The sequence below is a fragment of the Diaphorina citri genome, unplaced genomic scaffold (assembly GCF_000475195.1).
Source record: "Diaphorina citri unplaced genomic scaffold, Diaci psyllid genome assembly version 1.1 scaffold1791, whole genome shotgun sequence".
Taxonomy (NCBI): Eukaryota; Metazoa; Arthropoda; class Insecta; order Hemiptera; family Psyllidae; genus Diaphorina; species Diaphorina citri.
This window is the reverse complement of record NW_007379217.1, coordinates 49,512-60,769: the sequence shown is the minus strand read 5'-3', so window position 1 is coordinate 60,769 and position 11,258 is coordinate 49,512. Positions and strand designations below refer to the sequence as shown.

At 38.0% G+C, this 11,258-nt stretch overlaps 1 protein-coding gene across 1 annotated transcript in view; it reads left to right on the top strand.

Annotated features, from left to right (window-relative positions):
- Window positions 1-246: 246 nt before the first annotated feature.
- Window positions 247-11,258, top strand: part of LOC103517271 (cytochrome b5-related protein-like) — a gene marked incomplete at its 5' end in the record, with an annotated part of 60,076 nt that continues 49,064 nt past the window's right edge. The window contains 2 exons of the mRNA XM_026829423.1: window positions 247-312; window positions 1,190-1,255. Of these exons, the coding sequence (XP_026685224.1) occupies window positions 247-312; window positions 1,190-1,255 (132 nt within the window). The remainder of the gene's footprint in view (window positions 313-1,189; window positions 1,256-11,258) is intronic.

Genomic DNA, 11,258 nt, shown 5'->3' with positions numbered 1-11,258 from the left:
ATCAAAATTCTCCCTTTACCAAAATCCTGATTACGTGTTTTCCAGGAAAATCCAGGAATTCCCATACAGAAAAAAATGTCCCCCAAAAAAGTCAATCAAAATTTTCCCCCTTCAACAAAATTCTGACTCTACACGTGTTTTCCAGGACGATCCAGGAATTTCCAGACAGAAAAAAAAAATGTCCCCAAAAAAGTCAATCACAATTTTCCCCCTTTAACAAAATTATAACTCTACGTGTTTTTTCAGGAGGCTCCAGGAATTTCCAGACGTCAGGAATGGAACTAGATTCCGCACGTAGTCGGAAACTTGAGAGTACGTGGCACATTTTCTACGTGTTTACACATCTCAGTACAAGATCACGTCGCACGTAGAATAACACGGGATAGAAGTGTAAATGGGGACGTGCTGTATACAGAATGGAGGAGAAAGAGGAGGAGGAAGAAGAACGAAGAGAGGAGGAGGAAGATGAAAAATAAGACAGAATGGAGGAGTTGCAATAGATCAGTTTTCTTTTTCTTCTACGACTTCTAGATCTTAAGATAAATCGATTAAAAAATGACGGAAATCGTGAACTTTGACGTCACGGCATACGCTCCCGTAGGCGATGACGTCATATCGAAAGTCCCGAGCAAAGCTCCCTTGCAGGCAACGCATTAATGTTTGTGCGCATACGTTTCTGCGCAGTTTAATAATTATTATTCATTCCGAAATTCCGGATACATCATTGCACCGAAAGCTCACCCCAAAAAGAGTTTTGGAACTTGAAGATGAGGGGGAAACGTCAAAAAATCCCCAGTAACAATATTAGTATTCTGGTTGGGTAGTTAGTTAGGGTACTCTGTGAATGCAAATGCAACAAATACCTAGTCCATTCCAAAAAGGGAATGAAAACTGTCCACAAAATGAAAAAAATTGTGGAAATAAAAAATTCCCCCAAAAAGTCAATCAAAATTCTCCCTTTACCAAAATCCTGATTACGTGTTTTCCAGGAAAATCCAGGAATTCGCATACAGAAAAAAAATGTCCCCCAAAAAAGTCAATCAAAATTTTCCCCCTTCAACAAAATTCTGACTGTACACGTGTTTTCCAGGACAATCCAGGAATTTCCAGACAGAAAAAAAATGTCCCCGAAAAAGTCAATCAAAATTTTCCCCCTTTAACAAAATTTTAACTCTACGTGTTTTTTCAGGAGGCTCCAGGAATTTACAGACGTCAGGAATGGAACTAGATTCCGCACGTAGTCGGAAACTTGAGAGTACGTGGCACATTTTCTACGTGTTTACACATCTCAGTACAAGATCACGTCGCACGTAGATAGAATAACACGGGATAGAAGTGTAAATGGGGACGTGCTGTATACAGAATGGAGGAGAAAGAGGAGGAGGAGGAAGAAGAACGAAGAGAGGAGGAGGAAAATGAAAAATAAAACAGAATGGAGGAGTTGCAATAGATCAGTTGCGCTTACTTGGGTGATGTTCCAAAAACATAGAGCAGGAAAAATGAGGACCAACGGAATTTTTCTTTTTCTTCTACGACTTCTAGATCTTAAGATAAATCGATTAAAAAATGACAAAAATCGTGAACTTTGACGTCACGGCATACGCTCCCGTAGGCGATGACGTCATATCGAAAGTCCCGAGCAAAGCTCCCTCGCAGGCAACACATTAATGTGTTTGTGCGCATACGTTTCTGCGCAGTTCTTTCTGCTCCTCCGCTAGCGCCCTTGCATAGTGGCGCTACCTAACGGACGAAAAAAACAACTGCGTAAAGTCTGACGTCACACATATTTGAACTCTTTCATTAGAACGGAAAGAGAAAGAACTAGGAGGAATACCAGAATGAAGACGACAGAATTGAGGAGGAGGAGGAGGAGGAGGATTCAAGTTGAAATGAGATGGGTAGGGAAAGAAGAGACGAAAGAAGAAGAAATAGAAAGAGGGGGAGGGAAAAAAAGAAAGAGAAAGGGGAGCTCGAGGAAGTCGAGGAGGAAGACTAGAAAGATGTGAAGGAGAAAGAGGATAAACAGAGGGAGGGATAGAGAAGGAGGTTGAAGAAGTAGAGGGTATACAATTATACAGGGCCTATCACACGTTGTACCATCTTTCGTTGAACACAGTATAAAATACATTCCTGAAGCCTTTTATTTGGAAATAAAACAGAATAAAACAAATATAAATAGGATTGTTTATATTTATTTGTATTTTTGTTTCGCCCTTCCCTACTTTTTCACAAAAGTGCCAATTTGTATGCGCGCCGGGTATTTTCTAGTAAATATGCAACGTGCAACACATGTTTACAATTTCGAGCTTTTTCGCGATTTTCTTTTCCACTTTTTTATTACATTTTTCATGAGAGTTCTTATTCCCTGAGATTCTTCTTCTTCTTCTTCTTCTTTTTCTCTTCTTCTTCTTCTGTTTATTCTTCTTCTCCTCCTCCTCCTCCTCTTCTACTTTTCCTCCTCCTCTTCTACTTTTCTTCAATTTCGTGAGGGTTTACCTACTCTAATATCAAGTCTGCTTACACGGCTTACAGTAAGCGAACTCCCTCCATTTTATCTACTCGTTAGGTGACGCGTATTTTTCTTTCGAAATCTGAAAGGATTTCCCCTTTTCTCAAGCCCAAAATCCAACCCTAGATCTTTGGGGGTTGGAAAGACGCCATGTTGGATTTCCAATGGTTTAGTGCAAACACTACCACGCCACCTAGTGGTAAACCAAAATTTGTATTTTCCTTTAAACGAGGGGAAGTGAAAGAGGGGAACATATCCCCTCTTTAGAAAAGAGGAGAAATGGTTCAGAAAAAGGGACCAGGCCCTCAAAGGCCTAAATTTTAATTAGTCATAATAGTTCTTTGGTGTTCCTAAGTCCAGTCATGGAATTCAGTGAGGTAGGTAGGTAGGATTTTTTTTATTTTATTATTCAGATCAATTCAATCTCGAGCTCAATAAACTTTGAGCTGAACCCTCCTCGTCTAAAACTTTAGCAGAATAGCTGAAGTTTGTGTCGACTGAGGAGGGAACAGCTCAGGTCATTGGCAATTAATTCTTTCATAGATCTTCTTTCTTCTTATGACAATTGCTTCTTGTTCCTTTCGAGCTTTAAGCTTCAAGTATGTGGATGATCTTCTCCAGTTTTTCAAGCATTTTTGATTTCCATTATGGTATTTTTAGGTGTATCAACAAACTTATATTGAATAATATATAAAATCAATGTCGGGTATCTAAGCAATTAGATCCTCGACAAAACCTGTGGTTGGGTGGAAGAGCTCCTTTTGGAGAACATAAAATAAAGCAAAAAAAAAAAAACAAAAAAACAAACAATTTGATTAGGTCTTCCTGCTCCTATTGTAATTCAACTCACCAAAACTCTATTATTACCGAAAAATGTGCTCAAAATGTCAAATTAAATTCGTATAAAATTCCACGTCTAAAAATAGACATTGAACCTATCTACCTGATACAAAGAGAAAATACAAATGCTGGATTATTAAAAACATAATTACCTATAGGATATGTTATAGGATTATAGTTATAGGTCAGGGATTTCCAACTAGCGGGCCGCGGGCCACGTGTGGGCCGCCAGACCATTTTTGTGGCCGCAAAACTTTTGGGTGTTCCCCATCGGCCTTTACTTTGCTCTTTTATTATGAGGTGGACAACGAAAATGTGGAGCATCCACCCCTCCGCCTCAAAATCCTGGAACGAGCGTGCTCCCCTGTGTATGTGGCCCGCGCACACATGGAAGTTGGAAATCCCTGTTATAGGTAATACAATGCTCTGACTACGTAATTATGCCTGGTTTAGGATTAGGATTAAATTCATGGTTTTGTTTTAAAGTTATGAGGTTTTGTTTAATTAAATTAGGTAATTTGCATTGAATTTCAACTCTTGTATGTGTGCTTGTACGAATGTGAGAGGTAGGTAACATAATCAATTAATAATAATAACTATGCCATACGAGTATAATTATTAGGTGTGGGTATAAATGGGCCAAAAGAACAAAAGAGTTTTTTTTTTTATTCATGGTTTTGTTTTAAAGTTATGAGGTTTTGTTTAATTAAATTAGGTAATTTGCATTGAATTTCAACTCTTGTATGTGTGCTTGTTTGTACGAATGTGAGAGGTAGGTAACATAATCAATTAATAATAATAACCATACGAGTATAATTATTAGGTGTGGGTATAAATGGGTCAAAAGACCAACAGATCATACAAAAGAGTTTTTTTTCTTCTTCTTCAAAGGCTTTTTAGAAATGAAGGTCATAAATTCATAGTTTTCAGGACCATATTTTGAAGGGGGAAAAATAATGAAATAAACAACTTATTTGATGGGCTCTCATACAAAAACCAAGCATTGAAAAAGGTGAAATTTTTTTCTGGTCCTTCAGATCGAATATTCCTGCCCCTACGAAATTTCATTTTATTTTTTATCCTTGAAATTTTTCTCATTTACTTTCTGCTCCCTCCAAAAAAAAGTAATTTTCGAGTTTACCCTCCTTCTTCCTCCCTCCCCTCCTTTTCCCCCTCCTCATTCTCACATATCCGGAAGATGTTCACATTTCAAACGAAAAAAGAGCACGGAAAGCTTTCTCTCACAAAATTGAACAGTCCACTCGGAGAAAAATGTGTGTCCCAATCCCAAGTCTTTTCGTGCGCCACCTAACCCATATTAGAGGAACTCCTTTTCAGCTCGACCAATGGAATGCTCTCCAGTGCTGATAAGTACGCAAATAGAACTATCAGACTATCCGTGAAATACAAATGTAGGTAAGTCAAACAACAGAACCATTTACAGGAAAGGATTTCTTTCCAGCCCTCTTTTCGTGCGCCACCTAACCCATATTAGAGGAACTCCTTTTCAGCTCGACCAATGGAATGCTCTCCAGTGCTGATAAGTACGCAAATTGAACTATCAGACTATCCGTAAAATACAAATGTAGGTAAGTCAAACAACAGAACCATTTACAGGAAAGGATTCCTTTCCTGCCCATCTTCTTCTTTTTCCTCTTCTTCTTCTTCTCCTCCTCCTCCTCCTCCTCCTCCTCCTCCTCCTCCTCCTCTTCTCCTTTTCCTCCTCCTCTTCTACTTTTCTTCAATTTCGTGAGGGTTTACCTACTTCTAATATCAAGTCTGCTTACACGGCTTACAGTAAGCGAACTCCCTCCATTTTATCTACTCGTTAGGTGACACGTATTTTCCTTTCGAAATCTGAAAGGATTTCCCCTTTTCTCAAGCCCAAAATCCAACCCTAGATCTTTGGGGGTTGGGAAGACGCCATGTTGGATTTCCAATGGTTTAGTGCAAACACTACCACGCCACCTAGTGGTTAAATCAAAATTTGTATTTTCCTTTAAACGAGGGGAAGTGAAAGAGGGGAACATATCCCCTCTTTAAAAAAGAGGAGAAATGGTTCAGGAAAAGGGACAAGGTCCTCAAAGGCCTAAATTTTAATTAGTCATAAAAGTTCTTTGGTGTTCCAAAGTCTAGTCATGGAATTCAGTGAGGTGTATTAACAAACAATGTGATTAGGTCTTCCTGCTCCAATTGTAATTCAACTATTACCGAAAAATGTGCTCAAAATGTCAAATTAAATTCGTATAAAATTCCACGTCTAAAAATAGACATTGAACCTATCTACCTGATACAAAGAGAAAATACAAATGCTGGATTATTAAAAACATAATTACCTATAGGATATGTTATAGGATTATAGTTATAGGTCAGGGATTTCCAACTTCTTGTTCCTTTCGAGCTTTAAGCTTCAAGTATGTGGATGATCTTCTCCAGTTTTTCAAGCATTTTTGATTTCCATTATGGTATTTTTAGGTGTATCAACAAACTTATATTGAATAATATATAAAATCAATGTCGGGTATCTAAGCAATTAGATCCTCGACAAAACCTGTGGTTGGGTGGAAGAGCTCCTTTTGGAGAACATAAAATAAAGCAAAAAAAAAAAAACAAAAAAACAAACAATTTGATTAGGTCTTCCTGCTCCTATTGTAATTCAACTCACCAAAACTCTATTATTACCGAAAAATGTGCTCAAAATGTCAAATTAAATTCGTATGAAATTCCACGTCTAAAAATAGACATTGAACCTATCTACCTGATACAAAGAGAAAATACAAATGCTGTATTATTAAAAACATAATTACCTATAGGATATGTTATAGGATTATAGTTATAGGTCAGGGATTTCCAAAATAGTTTAAACAGGTATCCAGAATTTTTCTTTTATTTCCAGTACCAGGGTTCTGCTACTTAGAATTCAGGCTATTTTAAATAAACTATTTAGAAGATAGTTTAAACAGGTATCCAGAAATTTTCTTTTGTTTCCAGTACCAGGGTTCGGCTACTTAGAATTCAGGCTATTTTTAACTATGTTAGGACAATACTCGCAGATCTTTTATTAATAATTTGAATTTTTCTTTTATTTCCAGTACCAGGGTTCGGCTACTTAGAATTCAGGCTATTTTAAATAAACTATTTAGAAGATAGTTTAAACAGGGTATCCAGAATTTTTCTTTTATTTCCAGTACCAGGGTTCGGCTACTTAGAATTCAGGCTATTTTTAACTATGTTAGGATAGTACTCGCAGATCTTTTATTAATAATTTTCAGTACCAGGGTTTGACTGAAGGAGCTTTTCCGCTCAACCACTTATTTATGTAGATTGTTCAGATAGACAGGGTTTATTTTTCAACGGAACCGGTGCTAGAAATGGTGCTCCTTAATATAATTATATATCTATATTATACCTAATTACTTTTTCATAATTTTTAGCCTAAATGAAAAGTTAATTTGAATTTATCAGCCTCCACTTTAGCTAGGTCTCATCTTTATTTATTTTTCATGAAATCATACATATTTTTCTTCTAATACTTTGGTTAGGTGACCGCGGCCTGATGGCGATATAAGGGTTAATCCGAGTACTCGTGTTGGTAAAATATACAAACATAACTTTCAAATCATTCTGCCCTAACGACTTTATTACTTCATTTAGAAACTCGGATATATGTAATTTTCCTCGCGACCAGGGACTGATGACTTTTCCGGATTCAACTACCATTAAAATCGACTAAAAGTTCTTTAGGGGCGAAACAACTGGTATGCTTTTTTTTTTTTTTTAAGGGGTGACGGAATTTAGATGCCCAGAATTTTGCTCACCCCCGCCTGCACCAATTACAGAACTTGAGCTGATTGGTTTACAGGCAAAAGATTGTACTGGATTGGAAACCTATAGTAATCTACGCTGGGGGGAAACAAATGGTGTTTTTTTTTTTTTTTTTTTTTTTTTTTTAAGGGGACGGAATTTAGGTGCCCAGAATTTTGCTCACCTCCGCCTGCACCAAGTTCAGAACTTGAGCTGATTGGTTTACAGGCAAAAGATTGTACTGGATTGGAAACCTATAGTAATCTACGTCTGTTGCCATTTTCCGTCCCTGCCATGGCTCACAAGTTTATTTATTTTCCGCCTGAATGATTTCCGTTGCGTTCAAAGTCGTAAAGAGAGGTATGATTATTCCACTCTGCAAACAAGGCGAAAGGTATCACGTTTACCTTTTTACCGTATGGGTAATACCTACATCATAAAGGTGTGTCCAAACATAGTCGACCGGCCGTCGATCGACGAGGTGAATCTACGTTGTCAAGGCAGTGTGGACGGTTCAGTCGACATCGATTGACGGCCGGTCGACTATGTGTGGACAGACCTTTAGGTTGGTGAGGGTGACTTTGAACTCTTTGAAGTATCTAATGGGCAGGATCACAGAGTTTAAACATAGTTCAACTTAAACCAAGATTGGGGCCCTGCACTCCTGACCATAAAAACTGAAAATAGAACAAATAATGCAATTTGGCACTAAAAGACACTACTCCTCCTTTGACTGAAAGATAAAATTAATTTTACACAACTAGACCTTTAGGTTGGTGAGGGTGACTTTGAACTCTTTGAAGTATCTAATGGGCAGGATCACAGAGTTTAAACATAGTTCAACTTAAACAAAGATTGGGGCCCTGCACTCCTGACCATAAAAACTGAAAATAGAACAAATACTGCAATTTGGCACTAAAAGACACTACTCCTCCTTTGACTGAAAGATAAAATTAATTTTACACAACTGGGTTTTTGCAGGGCTTGTGTTTGCCTAGCACTTAAATCACAGAAGACCCAATTTAAAATTGAAAAAAAACCTAGAAGGAAATTAATGTCGGTGCCTATAATAATAAAAATGTTCGTACAGTATAATTAGTCCTCTTCGATGTTTTATTTTAGTGTTATGCCCACAAAATTTCTTAAATGGCTTGTTTTTCCATACAGGGTGTTGCTAAAAGATCTTTCCTCCATAAAATTAGGAGAAATAGAGATTCGTATAAGCTCAACCCATCCTATTGGGCTGTTTGCCCCAACACCTAGGGGGCTTTCTGTGTATGGAGTAGAGTTAAGCTGGAAGAGAAATAGGACATATCTTAAGAGTCTAATGATATATCTCTTTCATTGAAAAAAAACCTAGAAGGAAATTAATGTCGGTGCCTATAATAATAAAAATGTTCGTACAGTATAATTAGTCCTCTTCGATGTTTTTTATTTTAGTGTTATGCCCACAAAATTTCTTAAATGGCTTGTCCTAAATATATACATTTTTCCATACAGGGTGTTGCTAAAAGATCTTTCCTCCATAAAATTAGGAGAAATAGAGATTCGTATAAGCTCAACCCATCCTATTGGGCTGTTTGCCCCAACACCTAGGGGGCATTCTGTGTATGGAGTAGAGTTAAGCTGGAGGAGAAATAGGAAATATCTTAAGAGTCTAATGATAATGACAAATAATCTCTTTCTCCTCCTTTACCTTCACCTCTTTCTCTGCTAAAATATTCCAAAACATCCTCTTCTTTTTTTAAAACGAATTTTACACTTATTCTTTTTCTTCTCCTCCTCCTCCTCCTCCTCCTCCTCCATATTCCTTTTTCTCCTCCTCACTCTTCTTCCCCGTTCGGGAGTCCGAGTTCCCACTCTCTTTAAAAAATAACAAAACCGCAATTTAGGGCCTGTATTCATCCACTCACCATTTCTACAGCCACTCTGTAAAAAGAACAGGCAGAATTATTTTTAGAATTTATTCAACGTAATGAGAAACAAACGTTAGAGCTTTCTATTGGTTGGAATAGTTTGCAAGGCTCAGGCTTTTAGATTTCAACCAAAGTCGCTCGAACTTGGCACAGAGATTCGACAAATTATGTACATCAAAAATATCTTTGGGCCCTGTTCCCAGAAGTTACGGTTCGGCCGTTATTCCAGACCAAAGTTCCCCTATTTAGGGCTGTACACGGAAAAAGCCCAAAAATTCCTGCCCATACATAGGAAAGTGGACTTTCATCTTTTCCCCAGCGGACTCTTCTCTGTGTAACATTATATTGAAGTAGAGCAAAGAGAAATATTTTCGACCGTTTTTTTTATGTATAAATATATATCTCAGTGCGAATATTTTTCGACTACAAAGAGGCAAAGAGGACGGAGAAACGAGAGCCCTTTTCTGTCTCTCATTTTCACAGGCAGTGCGAATATTTTTCGACTACAAAGAGGCAAAGAGGACGGAGAAACGAGAGCCCTTTTCTGTCTCTCATTTTCACAGGAAAAAAAAAGTAAAATAAAAAGGTCAGACGAAACATTTCCTGGCATCATTTGTTCTGTTCTTCCGTTTAATTTCCGCTCCCCAGTATTTTGTACGGAAAATTTTCGTTGTTTCGGCTCGGCAAAGAGATTCGTTTCTCTGGAAGAGAGAAAATAGGGTGAGACAAAAAAAAATAGATATCTCTAGGCGAGAAAAGGAACTAGCGGAAAAAGCTCAAAGAGTTCCCAATGCTCAGGCCTTTATATTTCAGAAAAAGTCGCTCGAACTTGTACGGTTCGGCCGTTATTTCGGACCAAAGTTCCGCTATTTAGGGCTATACAGGAAAACAGCTCAACTAGTGCTTCTCACGACTTTACCTTTAGCCACAGGTCGCTCAAATTTTGCAGACAACTTCCATAATTAATGGTGATCAAAAGTGTCCGCGGGCCGGACACCGAGAAATGTACGGTTCGGCCGCTATTTAACGCCCTCACGACTTTACCTTTAGCCACAGGTCGCTCAAATTTTGCAGACAGCTTCCATAATTAATGGTGATCAAAAGTGTCCGCGGGCCGGACACCGAGAAATGTACGGTTCGGCCGCTATTTAACGCTAAATCTTTGAAAAACCTCAAAAAGAGTTTGCAAGGCTCAGGCTTTTAGATTTCAACCAAAGTCGCTCGAACTTGGCACAGAGATTCGACAAATTATGTACATCAAAAATATCCTTGGGCCCTGTTCCCAGAAGTTACGGTTCGGCCGTTATTCCGGACCAAAATTCCCCTATTTAGGACTATAGAGGGAAAAAGCTCGAAAGGAACTAGATTCGATAAAACTCCCTTTCTCTCTAAGTCTTATTTGTGTTTCAAAATTTTCACATAAACAAAATATGCTACATTTTGTTTAACTATAACAAACATTGTTACCTAAGAAGGAGAAGGAGGAGAAGAAGAAAGCGAGGGAGGAGGGAGAGAACTAAGAAGATAAAGGAAGGAAAATAAATAGAGGGAGAGAGAGAAGAAATAATGTTTACTTTTGTATTTTTCGATAACAAATACCGAGCCACTTTATTGCACATTTCTTTCTCTCTATATTTCTAACTTTCCATTTCTTTGGGCTCAAACTCAAAGTCTCAATTTCACTTTATCTATTGTAAATTTATTTGTGTAAAATTTTATCAAAATCTGACATTATGGGGGAAACAAATAGAAAAAATTATCTCCCTCTTTCTCTCTCCCTCTTTCTCTCTCCCTCTTTCTCTCTCCCTCTTTCTCTCTCCCTCTTTCTCTCTCCCTCTTTCTCTCTCTCTCGTTCGCTCTTTCTCTCTCTCTCGTTCGCTCTTTCTCTCTCTCTCTCTTTCGCTCTTTTTCTCTCTCTCTCCCTCTTTCTCTCTCTTTCGCTCTTTTCTCTATATTTTCCCCTCCCCAACAACATACCCCTCTGTTCTTTTTTTCTCTCTTTCTTTATTTCTCCATTTCTCTTCTCTTCTTCTTCTTCTTCTTCTTCTTCTTCTTCTTCTTCTCTCTCTCTCTCTTTCTCTCTCTCTCTCTCTCTTTCTCTCTCTCTCTCTCTTCCTTTCTCTCTTGGGCCCTTCTTTATTGCTCGTTCTACCTTCTGTCTATCTCGTTTCTCTGCCTTCCAAAGCAAT